At 45.6% G+C, this 22,790-nt stretch overlaps 1 protein-coding gene across 1 annotated transcript in view; it reads left to right on the top strand.

Moving 5' to 3' along the window:
* LOC124035365 (centrosomal protein of 89 kDa-like) overlaps nucleotides 1–22,790 on the top strand; it is a 223,430-nt gene that overhangs the window by 36,273 nt on the left and 164,367 nt on the right. The window contains 3 exon segments of the mRNA XM_046348827.1: nucleotides 6,968–7,168; nucleotides 8,270–8,412; nucleotides 13,042–13,092. Of these exon segments, the coding sequence (XP_046204783.1) occupies nucleotides 6,968–7,168; nucleotides 8,270–8,412; nucleotides 13,042–13,092 (395 nt within the window).

Below are 22,790 nucleotides of genomic sequence, written 5' to 3'. Positions count from 1 at the left end.
GTCAGTCAGGACACAGTCGTCCTTAGAGTCAGGACACAGTCGTCCTTAGAGTCAGGACACAGTCGTCCTTAGAGTCAGGACACAGTCGTCCTTAGAGTCAGGACACAGTCGTCCTTAGAGTCAGGACACAGTCGTCCTTAGAGTCAGTCAGGACACAGTCGTCCTTAGAGTCAGTCAGGACACAGTCGTCCTTAGAGTCAGTCAGGACACAGTCGTCCTTAGAGTCAGGACACAGTCGTCCTTAGTCAGGACACAGTCGTCCTTAGAGCCAGGACACAGTCATCCTTAGAGTCAGGACACAGTCACCCTAAGAGTCAGGACACAGTCACCCTAAGAGTCAGGACACAGTCACCCTTAGAGTCAGGACACAGTCACCCTTAGAGTCAGGACACAGTCACCCTTAGAGTCAGGACACAGTCACCCTTAGAGTCAGGACACAGTCATCCTTAGAGTCAGGACACAGTCATCCTTAGTCAGGACACAGTCGTCCTTAGAGTCAGTCAGGACACAGTCGTCCTTAGAGTCAGTCAGGACACAGTCGTCCTTAGAGTCAGTCAGGACACAGTCATCCTTAGAGTCAGGACACAGTCATCCTTAGAGTCAGGCAGGACACAGTCATCCTTAGAGTCAGGCAGGACACAGTCATCCTTAGAGTCAGGCAGGACACAGTCATCCTTAGAGTCAGGCAGGACACAGTCATCCTTAGAGTCAGGACACAGTCATCCTTAGAGTCAGGACACAGTCATCCTTAGAGTCAGGACACAGTCACCCTTAGAGTCAGGACACAGTCACCCTTAGAGTCAGGACACAGTCATCCTTAGAGTCAGTCAGGACACAGTCATCCTTAGAGTCAGTCAGGACACAGTCATCCTTAGAGTCAGTCAGGACACAGTCATCCTTAGAGTCAGTCAGGACACAGTCATCCTTAGAGTCAGTCAGGACACAGTCATCCTTAGAGTCAGTCAGGACACAGTCATCCTTAGAGTCAGTCAGGACACAGTCATCCTTAGAGTCAGTCAGGACACAGTCATCCTTAGAGTCAGGACACAGTCACCCTTAGAGTCAGTCAGGACACAGTCATCCTTAGAGTCAGTCAGGACACAGTCATCCTTAGAGTCAGTCAGGACACAGTCATCCTTAGAGTCAGTCAGGACACAGTCATCCTTAGAGTCAGTCAGGACACAGTCATCCTTAGAGTCAGTCAGGACACAGTCATCCTTAGAGTCAGTCAGGACACAGTCACCCTTAGAGTCAGTCAGGACACAGTCATCCTTAGAGTCAGGACACAGTCACCCTTAGAGTCAGGACACAGTCGTCCTTAGAGTCAGTCAGGACACAGTCGTCCTTAGAGTCAGTCAGGACACAGTCGTCCTTAGAGTCAGGACACAGTCGTCCTTAGAGTCAGGACACAGTCGTCCTTAGAGTCAGGACACAGTCGGCCTTAGAGTCAGGACACAGTCGTCCTTAGAGTCAGGACACAGTCGTCCTTAGAGTCAGGACACAGTCGTCCTTAGAGTCAGGACACAGTCGGCCTTAGAGTCAGGACACAGTCGTCCTTAGAGTCAGGACACAGTCGTCCTTAGAGTCAGGACACAGTCGCCCTTAGAGTCAGGACACAGTCGTCCTTAGAGTCAGTCAGGACACAGTCGTCCTTAGAGTCAGGACACAGTCATCCTTAGAGTCAGTCAGGACACAGTCGTCCTTAGAGTCAGTCAGGACACAGTCGTCCTTAGAGTCAGTCAGGACACAGTCGTCCTTAGAGTCAGTCAGGACACAGTCGTCCTTAGAGTCAGTCAGGACACAGTCGTCCTTAGTCAGGACACAGTCGTCCTTAGAGCCAGGACACAGTCATCCTTAGAGTCAGGACACAGTCACCCTAAGAGTCAGGACACAGTCACCCTAAGAGTCAGGACACAGTCATCCTTAGTCAGGACACAGTCGTCCTTAGAGTCAGTCAGGACACAGTCATCCTTAGAGTCAGGACACAGTCATCCTTAGAGTCAGGCAGGACACAGTCATCCTTAGAGTCAGGCAGGACACAGTCATCCTTAGAGTCAGGACACAGTCATCCTTAGAGTCAGGACACAGTCATCCTTAGAGTCAGGACACAGTCATCCTTAGAGTCAGGACACAGTCATCCTTAGAGTCAGGACACAGTCACCCTTAGAGTCAGGACACAGTCATCCTTAGAGTCAGGACACAGTCATCCTTAGTCGGTCAGGACACAGTCATCCTTAGAGTCAGTCAGGACACAGTCATCCTTAGAGTCAGTCAGGACACAGTCATCCTTAGAGTCAGTCAGGACACAGTCATCCTTAGAGTCAGTCAGGACACAGTCACCCTTAGAGTCAGTCAGGACACAGTCACCCTTAGAGTCAGTCAGGACACAGTCATCCTTAGAGTCAGGACACAGTCGTCCTTAGAGTCAGTCAGGACACAGTCGTCCTTAGAGTCAGGACACAGTCGTCCTTAGAGTCAGGACACAGTCGTCCTTAGAGTCAGGACACAGTCGTCCTTAGAGTCAGGACACAGTCATCCTTAGAGTCAGGACACAGTCGTCCTTAGAGTCAGGACACAGTCACCCTTAGAGTCAGGACACAGTCGTCCTTAGAGTCAGTCAGGACACAGTCGTCCTTAGAGTCAGGACACAGTCATCCTTAGAGTCAGTCAGGACACAGTGGTCCTTAGAGTCAGTCAGGACACAGTCGTCCTTAGAGTCAGTCAGGACACAGTCGTCCTTAGAGTCAGTCAGGACACAGTCGTCCTTAGAGTCAGGACACAGTCGTCCTTAGTCAGGACACAGTCGTCCTTAGAGCCAGGACACAGTCATCCTTAGAGTCAGGACACAGTCACCCTAAGAGTCAGGACACAGTCACCCTAAGAGTCAGGAAACAGTCACCCTTAGAGTCAGGACACAGTCACCCTTAGAGTCAGGACACAGTCACCCTTAGAGTCAGGACACAGTCACCCTTAGAGTCAGGACACAGTCATCCTTAGAGTCAGGACACAGTCATCCTTAGTCAGGACACAGTCGTCCTTAGAGTCAGTCAGGACACAGTCGTCCTTAGAGTCAGTCAGGACACAGTCATCCTTAGAGTCAGGACACAGTCATCCTTAGAGTCAGGCAGGACACAGTCATCCTTAGAGTCAGGCAGGACACTGTCATCCTTAGAGTCAGGCAGGACACAGTCATCCTTAGAGTCAGGACACAGTCATCCTTAGAGTCAGGACACAGTCATCTTTAGAGTCAGGACACAGTCACACTTAGAGTCAGGACACAGTCACCCTTAGAGTCAGGACACAGTCACCCTTAGAGTCAGGACACAGTCACCCTTAGAGTCAGTCAGGACACAGTCATCCTTAGAGTCAGTCAGGACACAGTCATCCTTAGAGTCAGGACACAGTCATCCTTAGAGTCAGGACACAGTCATCCTTAGAGTCAGGACACAGTCATCCTTAGAGTCAGGACACAGTCACCCTTAGAGTCAGTCAGGACACAGTCATCCTTAGTCGGTCAGGACACAGTCATCCTTAGAGTCAGGACACAGTCATCCTTAGTGTTATATATCTGTGTTGTCTGGGCCTGGCCTCACAGTATTATATATCTGTGTTGACTGGACCTGGCCTCACAGTATTATATATCTGTGTTGTCTGGGCCTCACAGTATTATATATCTGTGTTGTCTGGGCCTCACAGTATTATATATCTGTGTTGTCTGGTCCTCACAGTATTATATATCTGTGTTGTATGGACCTCACAGTATTATATATCTGTGTTGTCTGGACCTCACAGTGTTATATATCTGTGTTGTCTGGACCTCACAGTATTATATATCTGTGTTGTCTGGACCTCACAGTGTTATATATCTGTGTTGTCTGGACCTCACAGTGTTATATATCTGTGTTGTCTGGACCTGGCCTCACAGTATTATATATCTGTGTTGTCTGGACCTCACAGTATTATATATCTGTGTTGTCTGGTCCTCACAGTATTATATATCTGTATTTGTCTGGACCTCACAGTATTATATATCTGTGTTGTCTGGACCTGGCCTCACAGTATTATATATCTGTGTTGTCTGGACCTCACAGTATTATATATCTGTGTTGTCTGGGCCTCACAGTGTTATATATCTGTGTTGTCTGGACCTCACAGTATTATATATCTGTGTTGTCTGGACCTCACAGTGTTATATATCTGTGTTGTCTGGACCTCACAGTATTATATATCTTTGTTGTCTGGACCTCACAGTGTTGTATATCTGTGTTGTCTGGACCTCACAGTGTTATATATCTGTGTTGTCTGGACCTCACAGTATTATATATCTTTGTTGTCTGGGCTTCACAGTATTATATATCTGTGTTGTCTGGATCTCACAGTGTTATATATCTGTGTTGTATGGACCTCACAGTATTATATATCTGTGTTGTCTGGACCTCACAGTATTATATATCTGTGTTGTCTGGACCTGGCCTCACAGTATTATATATCTTTGTTGTCTGGACCTCACAGTATTATATATCTGTGTTGTCTGGACCTGGCCTCACAGTATTATATATCTTTGTTGTCTGGACCTCACAGTATTATATATCTGTGTTGTATGGACCTCACAGTATTATATATCTGTGTTGTCTGGACCTCACAGTGTTATATATCTGTGTTGTCTGGTCCGCACAGTATTATATATATGTGTTGTCTGGGCCTCACAGTATTATATATCTGTGTTGTCTGGGCCTCACAGTATTATATATCTGTGTTGTCTGGGCCTCACAGTATTATATATCTGTGTTGTCTGGGCCTCACAGTATTATATATCTGTGTTGTCTGGGCCTCACAGTATTATATATCTGTGTTGTCTGGGCCTCACAGTATTATATATCTGTGTTGTCTGGACCTCACAGTATTATATATCTGTGTTGTCTGGACCTGGCCTCACAGTATTATATATCTGTGTTGTCTGGACCTCACAGTGTTATATATCTGTGTTGTCTGGACCTCACAGTATTATATATCTTTGTTGTCTGGGCCTCACAGTATTATATATCTGTGTTGTCTGGACCTCACAGTGTTATATATCTGTGTTGTATGGACCTCACAGTATTATATATCTGTGTTGTCTGGACCTCACAGTATTATATATCTGTGTTGTCTGGACCTGGCCTCACAGTATTATATATCTTTGTTGTCTGGACCTCACAGTATTATATATCTGTGTTGTCTGGACCTGGCCTCACAGTATTATATATCTTTGTTGTCTGGACCTCACAGTATTATATATCTGTGTTGTATGGACCTCACAGTATTATATATCTGTGTTGTCTGGACCTCACAGTGTTATATATCTGTGTTGTCTGGTCCGCACAGTATTATATATATGTGTTGTCTGGGCCTCACAGTATTATATATCTGTGTTGTCTGGGCCTCACAGTATTATATATCTGTGTTGTCTGGGCCTCACAGTATTATATATCTGTGTTGTCTGGACCTCACAGTATTATATATCTGTGTTGTCTGGACCTGGCCTCACAGTATTATATATCTGTGTTGTCTGGACCTCACAGTGTTATATATCTGTGTTGTCTGGACCTCACAGTATTATATATCTTTGTTGTCTGGGCCTCACAGTGTTATATATCTGTGTTGTCTGGACCTCACAGTGTTATATATCTGTGTTGTATGGACCTCACAGTATTATATATCTGTGTTGTCTGGACCTCACAGTATTATATATCTGTGTTGTCTGGACCTGGCCTCACAGTATTATATATCTTTGTTGTCTGGACCTCACAGTATTATATATCTGTGTTGTCTGGACCTGGCCTCACAGTATTATATATCTTTGTTGTCTGGACCTCACAGTATTATATATCTGTGTTGTATGGACCTCACAGTATTATATATCTGTGTTGTCTGGACCTCACAGTGTTATATATCTGTGTTGTCTGGTCCGCACAGTATTATATATATGTGTTGTCTGGGCCTCACAGTATTATATATCTGTGTTGTCTGGGCCTCACAGTATTATATATCTGTGTTGTCTGGGCCTCACAGTATTATATATCTGTGTTGTCTGGGCCTCACAGTATTATATATCTGTGTTGTCTGGGCCTCACAGTATTATATATCTGTGTTGTCTGGACCTCACAGTATTATATATCTGTGTTGTCTGGACCTCACAGTATTATATATCTGTATTATCTCATCAACTCTATTTCTTTCCTTTTCCTCTTTGCTGTCTTTCTGTCTGTGTGTCTCTCTCTGTGTCTCTCTGTCTGTGTCTCTCTGTCTGTGTCTCTCTGTCATTGTGTGTCTCTGTCTGTGTCTCTCTGTCATTGTGTGTCTCTGTCTGTGTGTCTCTCTGTCTGTGTGTCTCTCTGTATGTGTGTCTCTGTCTGTGTGTCTCTGTCTGTGTGTCTCTGTCTGTGTCTCTCTGTCATTGTGTGTCTCTGTCATTGTGTGTCTCTGTCTGTGTGTCTCTGTCTGTGTGTCTCTGTCTGTGTGTCTGTGTCTCTCTGTCTGTGTGTCTCTGTCTGTGTGTCTCTGTCATTGTGTGTCTCTGTGTGTCTGTGTCTCTGTCATTGTGTGTCTCTCTGTCTGTGTGTGTCTCTGTCTGTGTGTGTCTCTGTCTGTGTGTCATGTTGTGTCTCTGTCTGTGTGTCTCTGTCTGTGTGTCTCTGTCTGTGTGTCTCTGTCATTGTGTCTCTCTGTGTCTCTGTCTGTGTCTCTGTCATTGTGTGTCTCTCTGTCTGTGTGTCTCTCTGTCTGTGTGTGTCTCTGTCTGTGTGTGTCTCTGTCTGTGTGTGTGTCTGTCTGTGTGTGTCTCTGTCTGTGTGTGTCTCTGTCTGTGTTTCTCTGTCTGTGTTTCTCTGTCTGTGTCTCTGTCTGTGTCTGTGTCTCTGTCTGTGTGTCTCTGTCTGTGTGTGTGTTGTGTCTTGCTGTGCTGTGCCATACACCTTGCCACACTCAGAGGCCAGCAGTGCCTACAGAGAGGTTCTGGACATGCAGAAGGAGATGGTTCGGTCTTTAACAGAGCAGAACCAGGCCCTGGGGGCAGACAGGAGGGTGCTGGAGCAGAGGTGTACAGAACAGAGCCTGCAGCTGCAGAGGAGCCACCAGAGGGTCCAGAGTCTGGAGCGGGAACTCAGCAAGGCCCCTGTCCCTACAGCAGGTGGGGTGGATACTGGGGGTGAGGGGCAAGAGGGGAGAGGACCTAAGGTGGGGTGGAAGGGGGGACAAGGAGAGAAAAACCCTGGGGCCGTGGGAGACTGGGGGCCGTGAGAGACTGGGGGCCGTGAGAGACTGGGGGCCGTGAGGGACGGGAGAGACTGGGGGCCGTGAGAGACTGGGGGCCGTGAGGGACGGGAGAGACTGGGGTCCGTGAGAGACTGGGGGCCGTGAGGGACGGGAGAGACTGGGGGCTGTGAGAGACTGGGGGACGGGAGAGACTGGAGAGACTGGGGGCTGTGAGAGACTGGAGAGACTGGGGGCTGTGAGAGACTGGAGAGACTGGGGGCTGTGAGAGACTGGAGAGACTGGGGGCTGTGAGAGACTGGAGAGACTGGGGGCTGTGAGAGACTGGGGGCTGTGAGAGACTGGGGGCTGTGAGAGACTGGGGGCTGTGAGAGACTGGGGGCCGTGAGAGACAGGAGGGGAGGGACTGGGGGCCGTGAGAGACTGGGGGCCGTGAGAGACTGGGGGCCGTGAGAGCGAGGAGGTGAGAGACTGGGGGCTGTGAGAGACAGGAGGGGAGGAGAGACAGGAGGGGAGGGACTGGGGGCCGTGAGAGACTGGGGGCCGTGAGAGCGAGGAGGTGAGAGACTGGGGGCTGTGAGAGACAGGAGGGGAGGATGGGAGAGACTGGGGTCCGTGAGAGACTGGGGGCTGTGAGAGACTGGGGGCTGTGAGAGACAGGAGGGGAGGAGGGGAGAGACTGGGGGCCGTGAGAGACTGGGGGCTGTGAGAGACAGGAGGGGGGGAGGAGGGGAGAGACTGGGGGCTGTGAGAGACAGTGGTCCGTGAGAGACTGGGGGCCGTGAGAGACTGGGGGGAGGAGGGGAGAGACTGGGGGCCGTGAGAGACAGGAGGGGAGGAGGGGAGAGACTGGGGCCGTGAGAGACTGGGGCCATGAGAGACTGGGGGCCGTGAGAGCCTGGGGTGGAGGAGGGGAGAGCCTGGGGGCCGTGAGAGACTGGATAGGGGAGGGGAGAGACTTGTGTTCTGCATTGTACTTCCTGTGTGGACCAGACACTGACTGTAGCTCCCCCTGTAGGTGAACAGGCAGAGCTGCTGAGTCTGAGGCAGCAAGCCCAGGAGGTGGTCGACGAGAACGACAGCCTGAAGATGACCGTCCATCGCCTCAACGTGGAGCTCAGCCGCTACCAGACACGCTTCAGACCCCTGAGCAAAGAAGAGGTAACTATAACTACCCTAACTATAACTACCCTAACTATAACTACCCTAACTATAACTATACCTACCCTAACTATACCTACCCTAACTATACCTACCCTAACTATAACTACCCTAACTATACCTACCCTAACTATAACTATACCTACCCTAACTATACCTACCCTAACTATACCTACCCTAACTATAACTACCCTAACTATACCTACCCTAACTATAACTACCCTAACTATAACTATACCTACCCTAACTATACCTACCCTAACTATACCTACCCTAACTATAACTACCCTACCTATAACTACCCTAACTATACCTACCCTAACTATAACTACCCTAACTATAACTACCCTAACTATAACTACCCTAACTATACCTACCCTAACTATAACTACCCTAACTATAACTATACCTACCCTAACTATACCTACCCTAACTATAACTACCCTAACTATAACTATAACTACCCTAACTATAACTACCCTAACTATATAACTATACCTACCATAACTATAACTACCCTAACTATAACTACCATAACTATAACTATACCTACCCTAACTATAACTACCCTAACTATAACTATACCTACCCTAACTATAACTATACCTACCCTAACTATAACTATAACTACCCTAACTATAACTACCCTAACTATAACTACCCTAACTATAACTATACCTACCCTAACTATAACTACCCTAACTATAACTACCCTAACTAAAGCTTCCCTAACTATAACTACCCTAACTATAACTACCCTAACTATAACTACCAGACAGCCCTGGGCAAAGAAGAGGTATCTATAACTACCCTAACTATAACTACCCTAACTATACCTACCCTAACTATAACTACCAGACAGCCCTGGGCAAAGAAGAGGTATCTATAACTACCCTAACTATAACTATACCTACCCTAACTATAACTATACCTACCCTAACTATAACTATACATACCCTAACTATACCTACCCTAACTAACTATAACTACCCTAACTATACCTACCCTAACTATACCTACCCTAACTATATATACCCGAATTATAACTACCCTAACTATACATACCCTAACTATAACTATAACTACCCTAACTATAACTATACCTACCCTTACTATACCTACCCTAACTATAACTACCTACCCAAACTATACCTACCCTAACTATACCTACCCTAACTATAACTACCAGACAGCCCTGGGCAAAGAAGAGGTAACTATAACTACCCTAACTATAATGTGGTTCTGGATGTATTGATGTACTGTAGTAATGTGGTTCTGGATGTATTGATGTACTGTAGTAATGTGGTTCTGGATGTATTGATGTAATGTGGTTCTGGATGTACTGTAGTAATGTGGTTCTGGATGTACTGTAGTAATGTGGTTCTGGATGTATAGATGTACTGTAGTAATGTGGTTCTGGATGTACTGTAGTAATGTGGTTCTGGATGTATAGATGTACTGTAGTAATGTGGTTCTGGATATATTGATGTACTGTAGTAATGTGGTTCTGGATGTATAGATGTACTGTAGTAATGTGGTTCTGGATGTATAGATGTACTGTAGTAATGTGGTTCTGGATGTACTGTAGTAATGTGGTTCTGGATGTATTGATGTACTGTAGTAATGTGGTTCTGGATGTATTGATGTACTGTAGTAATGTGGTTCTGGATGTATTGATGTACTGTAGTAATGTGGTTCTGGATGTATTGATGTAATGTGGTTCTGGATGTATTGATGTACTGTAGTAATGTGGTTCTGGATGTACTGTAGTAATGTGGTTCTGGATGTATAGATGTACTGTAGTAATGTGGTTCTGGATGTATAGATGTACTGTAGTAATGTGGTTCTGGATGTATTGATGTACTGTAGTAATGTGGTTCTGGATGTACTGTAGTAATGTGGTTCTGGATGTATTGATGTACTGTAGTAATGTGGTTCTGGATGTATTGATGTACTGTAGTAATGTGGTTCTGGATGTACTGTAGTAATGTGGTTCTGGATGTATTGATGTAATGTGGTTCTGGATGTATAGATGTACTGTAGTAATGTGGTTCTGGATATATTGATGTACTGTAGTAATGTGGTTCTGGATGTATAGATGTACTGTAGTAATGTGGTTCTGGATGTACTGTAGTAATGTGGTTCTGGATGTATAGATGTACTGTAGTAATGTGGTTCTGGATGTACTGTAGTAATGTGGTTCTGGATGTATAGATGTAATGTGGTTCTGGATGTATTGATGTACTGTAGTAATGTGGTTCTGGATGTATTGATGTACTGTAGTAATGTGGTTCTGGATGTATTGATGTACTGTAGTAATGTGGTTCTGGATGTACTGTAGTAATGTGGTTCTGGATGTATTGATGTACTGTAGTAATGTGGTTCTGGATGTATAGATGTAATGTGGTTCTGGATGTATTGATGTACTGTAGTAATGTGGTTCTGGATGTATTGATGTACTGTAGTTACTGTAGTAATGTGGTTCTGGATGTACTGTAGTAATGTGGTTCTGGATGTATAGATGTACTGTAGTAATGTGGTTCTGGATGAATAGATGTACTGTAGTAATGTGGTTCTGGATGTATTGATGTAATGTGGTTCTGGATGTACTGTAGTAATGTGGTTCTGGATGTATTGATGTACTGTAGTAATGTGGTTCTGGATGTATTGATGTACTGTAGTAATGTGGTTCTGGATGAATAGATGTACTGTAGTAATGTGGTTCTGGATGAATAGATGTACTGTAGTAATGTGGTTCTGGATGTATTGATGTAATGTGGTTCTGGATGTACTGTAGTAATGTGGATCTGGATGTATTGATGTACTGTAGTAATGTGGTTCTGGATGTATTGATGTACTGTAGTAATGTGGTTCTGGATGTATTGATGTACTGTAGTAATGTGGTTCTGGATGTATAGATGTACTGTAGTAATGTGGTTCTGGATGTATAGATGTACTGTAGTAATGTGGTTCTGGATGTACTGTAGTAATGTGGTTCTGGATGTATTGATGTACTGTAGTAATGTGGTTCTGGATGTACTGTAGTAATGTGGTTCTGGATGTATTGATGTAATGTGGTTCTGGATGTACTGTAGTTACTGTAGTAATGTGGATCTGGATGTATTGATGTACTGTAGTAATGTGGTTCTGGATGTATTGATGTACTGTAGTAATGTGGTTCTGGATGTACTGTAGTAATGTGGTTCTGGATGTACTGTAGTAATGTGGTTCTGGATGTATTGATGTAATGTGGTTCTGGATGTATTGATGTACTGTAGTAATGTGGTTCTGGATGTACTGTAGTAATGTGGTTCTGGATGTACTGTAGTAATGTGGTTCTGGATGTATAGATGTACTGTAGTAATGTGGTTCTGGATGTATTGATGTACTGTAGTAATGTGGTTCTGGATGTATTGATGTAATGTGGTTCTGGATGTACTGTAGTTACTGTAGTAATGTGGTTCTGGATGTATTGATGTACTGTAGTAATGTGGTTCTGGATGTACTGTAGTAATGTGGTTCTGGATGTATAGATGTACTGTAGTAATGTGGTTCTGGATGTATAGATGTACTGTAGTAATGTGGTTCTGGATGTATAGATGTACTGTAGTAATGTGGTTCTGGATGTATTGATGTACTGTAGTAATGTGGTTCTGGATGTACTGTAGTAATGTGGTTCTGGATGTATAGATGTACTGTAGTAATGTGGTTCTGGATGTACTGTAGTAATGTGGTTCTGGATGTATAGATGTACTGTAGTAATGTGGTTCTGGATGTATAGATGTAATGTGGTTCTGGATGTATTGATGTACTGTAGTAATGTGGTTCTGGATGTACTGTAGTAATGTGGTTCTGGATGTACTGTAGTAATGTGGTTCTGGATGTATAGATGTACTGTAGTAATGTGGTTCTGGATGTACTGTAGTAATGTGGTTCTGGATGTATAGATGTACTGTAGTAATGTGGTTCTGGATGTATAGATGTAATGTGGTTCTGGATGTATTGATGTACTGTAGTAATGTGGTTCTGGATGTACTGTAGTAATGTGGTTCTTGATGTATAGATGTACTGTAGTAATGTGGTTCTGGATGTATAGATGTAATGTGGTTCTGGATGTATAGATGTACTGTAGTAATGTGGTTCTGGATGTATAGATGTACTGTAGTAATGTGGTTCTGGATGTATAGATGTACTGTAGTAATGTGGTTCTGGATGTATAGATGTACTGTAGTAATGTGGTTCTGGATGTATAGATGTACTGTAGTAATGTGGTTCTGGATGTACTGTAGTAATGTGGTTCTTGATGTATAGATGTACTGTAGTAATGTGGTTCTGGATGTATAGATGTACTGTAGTAATGTGGTTCTGGATGTATAGATGTAATGTGGTTCTGGATGTATTGATGTACTGTAGTAATGTGGTTCTGGATGTATAGATGTACTGTAGTAATGTGGTTCTGGATGTATAGATGTACTGTAGTAATGTGGTTCTGGATGTACTGTAGTAATGTGGTTCTGGATGTATTGATGTACTGTAGTAATGTGGTTCTGGATGTATAGATGTACTGTAGTAATGTGGTTCTGGATGTATTGATGTACTGTAGTAATGTTTTCTCTCCATGCCTTTCAGAGCTCCAGGACCCATGGCCTGCCACTTAAAGGATCTGCTCCTCCCTGGCTGGTCAGTCACTCAGACATTCTCATGGATTCCACCTCTAGAAACAGTGGCATTTTCTTCTGCTATGTATACCAGTGAATTATGAGCCCTATCCTTAGCTACCCTCAGCGATCCTTAGCTATCCCTGGCGATCCTTAGCTATCCACGGTGATCATTAGCTATCCCTGGCAATCCTTAGCTATCCCTGGTGATCCTTAGCTATCCACGGTGATCATTAACTATCCCTGGCGATCCTTAGCTATCCCTGGCGATCCTTAGCTATCCATGGTGATCATTAGCTATCCCCGGCGATTATTAGCTATCCCCGGCGATCCTTAGCTATCCCTGGCGATCCTTAGCTATCCCTGGTGATCCTTAGCTATCCCTGAACGTAATTTGCGAACCGATTGCTATCCTTAGCAATCCTTAAAGCCCAGTTCAGAGACAACAGACGACATGAGACGAGATTAGATAAAACTAGCTATTCTTAGAATGTTGTGTTGTACGACAGCTGACGAAAGACGGGGCTTTCGGATCGAGGAGACGAGACGTGCGGTCGAGACCATTTCCGCGATAACGGTTCCTCGTTACGTCGACGTGATGAAACAAAGTTGCTACTTGTTATAGCAAGTTACTGTAACAAAACGAGTATCATGAAATACGTGTAACAGTGTAGACTTTATGACTTGTCAGATGAATATCAGCAAGCTAGGCTAGCTATCTGCAGCAGAATAGGTAGGTAGATCTCTACTTGGTTAGCTAGCTAGCTGCTTGGCTGTGTGCAGAACATTAGTTCACTGGCTTCTGATTGTCCAAATGGATCCGTCTCGTCTCAAGACTTTAGCTAAAGGTATTTGACCTGTTGAATGTCGGAAACTCCAGCCGACGACATGAGACGTTTTAAAACCGGACCGTTCAGATGAAGCAAACTTTGTTCTAAAACTCCTTCAGACCGTCGTCTCGTCTTACGTATCTGAACTGGGCTTTAACGAAGTTTAGAGGTCAATTTTTGGATTCCTTTCTCTGCATGTTGAACGAGTGGATTACTCAAAATCGATGGCGCCAACTAAACAGACTTTTTGGGATATAAAAGAACGATTTTATCTAACAAAATAACACTACATGTTGTAGCTGGGACCCTTTGGATGACAAACCAGAGGAAGATTTCCAAAACTAAGTTAATATTTAAATCGCCTTTTGTGAATTTATGAAACCTGTGCCGGTGGAAAAATATTTTGATGTGGGGCGCCGTCCTCAACCAATCAGATGGCATGCTTTCTCTGTAATGGGCGCCGTCCTCAACCAATTAGATGGCATGTTTTCTCTGTAATGGGCGTCGTCCTCAAACAATCTCATGGCATGCTTTCTCTGTAAAGCCTATTGTAAATCGGAAAGTGCATTTAGATTAACAAGAATATAATCTTTTAAGTCTCGCTCTTTTCGCACTGAATGTGGATCTAGCGTTTGTCTGCCGATCATTTCAGAGCGCTGTGTTTTAGGGACCGCTCACTGTAGACAACTGACTGCCAACATTTTTCACGCGACTCTACATGTATAATCGGTGCGCTCTTGGTTAGAAAATTACGTTCAAAGGTACTGAGTACTGTCGGCCAGAAAACACTATTGGTATGTCTGAGCCCTTAGCGATCCTTAGCGTTCCTTAGTGGTCCTTAGTAATCCTCAGCAATTCTAATATCCTAAACTTTTGTTTGTTCTTCACTGTTGTCAGAACTGTCACATTAGCAAAGCCAGGGACTCTCTTCTCCTCTCTCCTCTTCTCCCCTCTCCTCTCCTCTCCTTTTCTCCCCTCTCCTCTCCTCTCCTCTTCTCCTCTCTCCTCTCCTCTTCTCCCCTCTCCTCTCCTCCCCTTTTATCCTCTCTCCTCTCCTCCCCTCTTCTCCTCTCTTCTCCCCTCTCCTCCCTTCCCCTCTTATCCTCCCCTCCCCTCTTCTCCTCTCTCCTCCCCTCTTATTCCTTCTCTCTCTCCTCCCCTGATATCTGATGTACTCACTACAGTGGGTGTTCTCTCTCTCTCTCTCCTCCCCTGATATCTGATGTACTCACTACAGTGGGTGTTCTCTCTCTCCTCCCCTGATATCTGATGTACTCACTACAGTGGGTGTTCTCTCTCTCTCCTCTCTCCTCCCCTGATATCTGATGTACTCACTACAGTGGGTGTTCTCTCTCTCTCCTCTCTCCTCCCCTGATATCTGATGTACTCACTACAGTGGGTGTCCTCTCTCTCTCCTCCCCTGATATCTGATGTACTCACTACAGTGGGTGTTCTCTCTCTCTCTCCTCTCTCCTCCCCTGATATCTGATGTACTCACTACAGTGGGTGTCCTCTCTCTCTCCTCCCCTGATATCTGATGTACTCACTACAGTGGGTGTTCTCTCTCTCCTCCCCTGATATCTGATGTACTCACTACAGTGGGTGTTCTCTCTCTCCTCTCTCCTCCCCTGATATCAGATGTACTCACTACAGTGGGTGTTCTCTCTCTCCTCTCTCTTCTCCCCTGATATCTGATGTACTCACTACAGTGGGTGTTCTCTCTCTCCTCTCTCCTCCCCTGATATCTGATGTACTCACTACAGTGGGTGTCCTCTCTCTCTCCTCCCCTGATATCTGATGTACTCACTACAGTGGGTGTTCTCTCTCTCCTCTCTCCTCCCCTGATATCTCAAATCAAATCAAATCAAATTTATTTATATAGCCCTTCGTACATCAGCTGATATCTCAAAGTGCTGTACAGAAACCCAGCCTAAAACCCCAAACAGCAAACAATGCAGGTGTAAAAGCACGGTGGCTAGGAAAAACTCCCTAGAAAGGCCAAAACCTAGGAAGAAACCTAGAGAGGAACCGGGCTATGTGGGGTGGCCAGTCCTCTTCTGGCTGTGCCGGGTAGAGATTATAACAGAACATGACCAAGATGTTCAAATGTTCATAAATGACCAGCATGGTCAAATAATAATAAGGCAGAACAGTTGAAACTGGAGCAGCAGCACAGTCAGATGGACTGGGGACAGCAAGGAGCCATCATGTCAGGTAGTCCTGGGGCACGGTCCTAGGGCTCAGGTCCTCCGAGAGAGAGAAAGAAAGAGAGAATTAGAGAGAGCATATGTGGGGTGGCCAGTCCTCTTCTGGCTGTGCCAGGTGGAGATTATAACAGAACGTGGCCAAGATGTTCAAATGTTCATAAATGACCAGCATGGTTGAATAATAGTAAGGCAGAACAGTTGAAACTGGAGCAGGAGCATGGCCAGGTGGACTGGGGACAGCAAGGAGTCCTCATGTCAGGTAGTCCTGGGACATGGTCCTAGGGCCCAGGCCAGTTGAAACTGGAGCAGCAGCATGGCCAGGTGGACTGGGGACAGCAAGGAGTCATCATGTCAGGTAGTCCTGGGGCATGGTTCTAGGGCTCAGGTCCTCCGAGAGAGAGAAAGAAAGAGAGAAGGAGAGAATTAGAGAACGCACACTTAGATTTACACAGGACACCGAATAGGACAGGAGAAGTACTCCAGATAAACAAACTGACCCTAGCCCCCGACACATAAACTACTGCAGCATAAATACTGGAGGCTGAGACAGGAGGGGTCAGGAGACACTGTGGCCCCATCCGAGGACACCCCCGGACAGGGCCAAACAGGAAGGATATAACCCCACCCACTTTGCCAAAGCACAGCCCCCACACCACTAGAGGGAAATCTTCAACCACCAACTTACCATCCTGAGACAAGGCCGAGTATAGCCCACAAAGATCTCCGACACGGTACAACCCAAGGGGTGGGGGGGGGAACCCAGACAGGCCGACCACAACAGTGAATCAACCCACCCAGGTGACGCATCCCCCCCAGGGACGGCACGAGAGAGCCCCAGCAAGCCAGTGACTCAGCCCCCGTAACAGGGTTAGAGGCAGAGAATCCCAGTGGAAAACGGGGAACCGGCCAGGCAGAGACAGCAAGGGCGGTTCGTTGCTCCAGAGCCTTTCCGTTCACCTTCCCACTCCTGGGCCAGACTACACTCAATCATATGACCCACTGAAGAGATGAGTCTTCAGTAAAGACTTAAAGGTTGAGACCGAGTTTGCGTCTCTGACATGGGTAGGCAGACCGTTCCATAAAAATGGAGCTCTATAGGAGAAAGCCCTGCCTCCAGCTGTTTGCTTAGAAATTCTAGGGACAATTAGGAGGCCTGCGTCTTGTGACCGTAGCGTACGTATAGGTATGTACGGCAGGACCAAATCAGAGAGGTAGGTAGGAGCAAGCCCATGTAATGCTTTGTAGGTTAGCAGTAAAACCTTGAAATCAGCCCTTGCTTTGACAGGAAGCCAGTGTAGAGAGGCTAGCACTGGAGTAATATGATCAAATTTTTTGGTTCTAGTCAGGATTCTAGCAGCCGTATTTAGCACTAACTGAAGTTTATTTAGTGCTTTATCCGGGTAGCCGGAAAATAGAGCATTGCAGTAGTCTAACCTAGAAGTGACAAAAGCATGGATTAATTTTTCTGCATCATTTTTGGACAGAAAGTTTCTGATTTTTGCAATGTTACGTAGATGGAAAAAAGCTGTCCTCGAAATGGTCTTGATATGTTCTTCAAAAGAGAGATCAGGGTCCAGAGTAACGCCGAGGTCCTTCACAGTTTTATTTGAGACGACTGTACAACCATTAAGATTAATTGTCAGATTCAACAGAAGATCTCTTTGTTTCTTGGGACCTAGAACAAGCATCTCTGTTTTGTCCGAGTTTAATAGTAGAAAGTTTGCAGCCATCCACTTCCTTATGTCTGAAACACATGCTTCTAGCGAGGGCAATTTTGGTGCTTCACCATGTTTCATTGAAATGTACAGCTGTGTGTCATCCGCATAGCAGTGAAAGTTTACATTATGTTTTCGAATAACATCCCCAAGAGGTAAAATATATAGTGAAAACAATAGTGGTCCTAAAACAGAACCTTGAGGAACACCGAAATGTACAGTTGATTTGTCAGAGGACAAACCATTCACAGAGACAAACTGATATCTTTCCGACAGATAAGACCTAAACCAGGCCAGAACATGTCCGTGTAGACCAATTTGGGTTTCCAATCTCTCCAAAAGAATGTGGTGATCGATGGTATCAAAAGCAGCACTAAGGTCTAGGAGCACGAGGACAGATGCAGAGCCTCGGTCCGATGCCATCAAAATGTCATTTACCACCTTCACAAGTGCCGTCTCAGTGCTATGATGGGGTCTAAAACCAGACTGAAGCATTTCGTATACATTGTTTGTCTTCAGGAAGGCAGTGAGTTGCTGCGCAACAGCCTTCTCTAAAATCTTTGAGAGGAATGGAAGATTCGATATAGGCCGATAGTTTTTATATTTTCTGGGTCAAGGTTTGGCTTTTTCAAGAGAGGCTTTATTACTGCCACTTTTAGTGAGTTTGGTACACATCCAGTGGATAGAGAGCCGTTTATTATGTTCAACATAGGAGGGCCAAGCACAGGAAGCAGCTCTTTCAGTAGTTTAGTTGGAATAGGGTCCAGTATACAGCTTGAAGGTTTAGAGGCCATGATTATTTTCATCATTGTGTCAAGAGATATAGTACTAAAACACTTGAGCGTCTCTCTTGATCCTAGGTCCTGGCAGAGTTGTGCAGACTCAGGACAACTGAGGTTTGGAGGAATACGCAGGTTTAAAGAGGAGTCCGTAATTTGCTTTCTAATAATCATAATCTTTTCCTCAAAGAAGTTCATGAATTTATCACTGCTAAAGTGCAAGTCATCCTCTCTTGGGGAATGCTGCTTTTTAGTTAGCTTTGCCACAGTATCAAAAAGGAATTTCGGATTGTTCTTATTTTCCTCAATTAAGTTAGAAAAATAGGACGATCGAGCAGCAGTAAGGGCTCTTCGGTACTGCACGGTACCATCCTTCCAAGCTAGTCGGAAGACTTCCAGTTTGGTGTGGCGCCATTTCCGTTCCAATTTTCTGGAAGCTTGCTTCAGAGCTCGGGTATTTTCTGTGTACCATGGAGCTAGTTTCTTATGAGACATTTTTTTAGTTTTTAGGGGTGCAACTGCATCTAGGGTATTGCGCAAGGTTAAATTGAGATCCTCAGTTAGGTGGTTAACGGATTTTTGTCCTCTGGCGTCCTTGGGTAGGCAGAGGGAGTCTGGAAGGGCATCAAGGAATCTTTGTGTTGTCTGTGAATTTATAGCACGACTTTTGATGTTCCTTGGTTGGGGTCTGAGCAGATTATTTGTTGCAATTGCAAACGTAATAAAATGGTGGTCTGATAGTCCAGGATTATGAGGAAAAACATTAAGATCCACAACATTTATTCCATGGGACAAAACTAGGTCCAGCGTATGACTGTGAGAGTGAGTGGGTCCAGAGACATGTTGGACAAAACCCACTGAGTCGATGATGGCTCCAAAAGCCTTTTGGAGTGGGTCTGTGGACTTTTCCATGTGAATATTAAAGTCACCAAAGATTAGAATATTATCTGCAATGACTACAAGGTCTGATAGGAATTCAGGGAACTCAGTGAGAAACGCTGTATATGGCCCAGGAGGCCTGTAAACAGTAGCTATAAAAAGTGATTGAGTAGGCTGCATAGATTTCATGACTAGAAGCTCAAAAGACGAAAACGTCATTTTTTTTTTTGTAAATTGAAATTTGCTATCGTAAATGTTAGCAACACCTCCGCCTTTGCGGGATGCACGGGGATATGGTCACTAGTGTAGCCAGGAGGTGAGGCCTCATTTAACACAGTAAATTCATCAGGCTTAAGCCATGTTTCAGTCAGGCCAATCACATCAAGATTATGATCAGTGATTAGTTCATTGACTATAATTGCCTTTGAAGTAAGGGATCTAACATTAAGTAGCCCTATTTTGAGATGTGAGGTATCATGATCTCTTTCAGTAATGACAGGAATGGAGGTGGTCTTTATCCTAGTGAGATTGCTAAGGCGAACACCGCCATGTTTAGTTTTGCCCAACCCAGGTCGAGGCACAGACACGGTCTCAATGGTGATAGCTGAGCTGACTACACTAACTATGCTAGTGGCAGACTCCACTATGCTGGCAGGCTGGCTAATAGCCTGCTGCCTGGCCTGCACCCTATTTCATTGTGGAGCTAGAGGAGTTAGAGCCCTGTCTATGTTGGCAGATAAGATGAGAGCACCCCTCCAGCTAGGATGGAGTCCGTCACTCCTCAGCAGGTCAGGCTTGGTCCTGTTTGTGGGCGAGTCCCAGAAAGAGGGCCAATTATCTACAAATTCTATCTTTTGGGAGGGGCAGAAAACAGTTTTCAACCAGCGATTGAGTTGTGAGACTCTGCTGTAGAGCTCATCACTCCCCCTAACTGGGAGGGGGCCAGAGACAATTACTCGATGCCGACACATCTTTCTAGCTGATATGCACGCAGAAGCTATGTTGCGCTTGGTGATCTCTGACTGTTTCATCCTAACATCGTTGGTGCCGACGTGGATAACAATATCTCTATACTCTCTACACTCGCCAGTTTTAGCTTTAGCCAGCACCATCTTCAGATTAGCCTTAACGTCGGTAGCCCTGCCCCGGGTAAACAGTGTATGATCGCTGGATGATTCGCTTTAAGTCTAATACTGCGGGTAATGGAGTCGCCAATGACTAGAGTTTTCAATTTGTCAGAGCTAATGGTGGGAAGCTTCGGCGTCTCAGACCCCGTAACGGGAGGAGTAGAGACCAGAGAAGACTCGGCCTCTGACACCGACCCGCTGCTTAATGGGGAGAACCGGTTGAAAGTTTCTGTCTGCTGAATGAGCGACACCGGTTGAGCGTTCCTACAGCATTTCCTTCCAGAAACCGTGAGAAAGTTGTCCGGCTGCGGGGACTGTGCCAGGGGATTTATACTACTATCTGTACTTACTGGTGGCACAGACGCTGTTTCATCCTTTCCTACACTGAAATTACCCTTGCCTAACGATTGCGTCTGAAGCTGGGCTTGCAGTACAGCTATCCTCGCCGTAAGGCGAGCACAGCGGCTGCAATTAGAAGGCATCATGTTAATGTTACTACTTAGCTTCGGCTGTTGGAGGTCCTGACGAATCGTGTCCAGATAAAGCGTCCGGAGTGAAAAAGTCGAGGAAAAAATAAATATATGAACGGTAATTAAAAAGTGAAACCCGTAAAGTTGTCAGGTAGCAAAATAGGTTGGCAACAAAACGCACAGCAATTTGAAAACAAGCCTACTCACTACAGTGGGTGTCCTCTCTCTCCTCCCCTGATATCTGATGTACTCACTACAGTGGGTGTTTTCTCTCTCCTCCCCTGATATCTGATGTACTCACTACAGTGGGTGTTCTCTCTCCTCTCTCTCCTCCCCTGATATCTGATGTACTCACTACAGTGGGTGTTCTCTCTCTCTCTCCTCCCCTGATATCTGATGTACTCACTACAGTGGGTGTCCTCTCTCTCCTCCCCTGATATCTGATGTACTCACTACAGTGGGTGTTCTCTCTCTCTCCTCCCCTGATATCTGATGTACTCACTACAGTGGGTGTCCTCTCTCTCTCCTCCCCTGATATCTGATGTACTCACTACAGTGGGTGTTCTCTCTCTCTCTCCTCCCCTGATATCTGATGTACTCACTACAGTGGGTGTTCTCTCTCTCCTCTCTCCTCCCCTGATATCTGATGTACTCACTACAGTGGGTGTTCTCTCTCTCTCTCTCCTCCCCTGATATCTGATGTACTCACTACAGTGGGTGTTCTCTCTCTCTCCTCCCCTGATATCTGATGTACTCACTACAGTGGGTGTTCTCTCTCCTCCCCTGATATCTGATGTACTCACTACAGTGGGTGTCTCTCTCTCTCTCTCCCCTGATATCTGATGTACTCACTACAGTGGGTGTTCTCTCTCTCTCTCCTCCCCTGATATCTGATGTACTCACTACAGTGGGTGTTCTCTCTCCTCCCTGATATCTGATGTACTCACTACAGTGGGTGTTCTCTCTCTCCTCCCCTGATATCTGATGTACTCACTACAGTGGGTGTTCTCTCTCTCTCTCCTCCCCTGATATCTGATGTACTCACTACAGTGGGTGTTCTCTCTCTCCCTGATATCTGATGTACTCACTCTCTCTCTCTCTCTCCCCTGATATCTGATGTACTCACTACAGTGGGTGTTCTCTCTCTCCTCTCTCCTCCCCTGATATCTGATGTACTCACTACAGTGGGTGTCCTCTCTCTCCTCCCCTGATATCTGATGTACTCACTACAGTGGGTGTTCTCTCTCTCCTCTCTCCTCCCCTGATATCTGATGTACTCACTACAGTGGGTGTTTTCTCTCTCCTCCCCTGATATCTGATGTACTCACTACAGTGGGTGTTCTCTCTCTCTCTCCTCCCCTGATATCTGATGTACTCACTACAGTGGGTGTTCTCTCTCTCTCTCTCCTCCCCTGATATCTGATGTACTCACTACAGTGGGTGTTCTCTCTCTCTCTCTCTCCTCCCCTGATATCTGATGTACTCACTACAGTGGGTGTTCTCTCTCTCCTCTCTCCTCCCCTGATATCTGATGTACTCACTACAGTGGGTGTTCTCTCTCTCCTCTCCCCTGATATCTGATGTACTCACTACAGTGGGTGTCCTCTCTCTCTCTCTCCTCCCCTGATATCTGATGTACTCACTACAGTGGGTGTTCTCTCTCCTCTCTCTCCTCCCCTGATATCTGATGTACTCACTACAGTGGGTGTTCTC

This window comes from Oncorhynchus gorbuscha, linkage group LG05, assembly GCF_021184085.1.
Source record: "Oncorhynchus gorbuscha isolate QuinsamMale2020 ecotype Even-year linkage group LG05, OgorEven_v1.0, whole genome shotgun sequence".
Lineage (NCBI taxonomy): Eukaryota > Metazoa > Chordata > Actinopteri > Salmoniformes > Salmonidae > Oncorhynchus > Oncorhynchus gorbuscha.
Note: the sequence above shows the minus strand (reverse complement) of the source record. Positions and strands in the feature narration are given on the sequence as shown.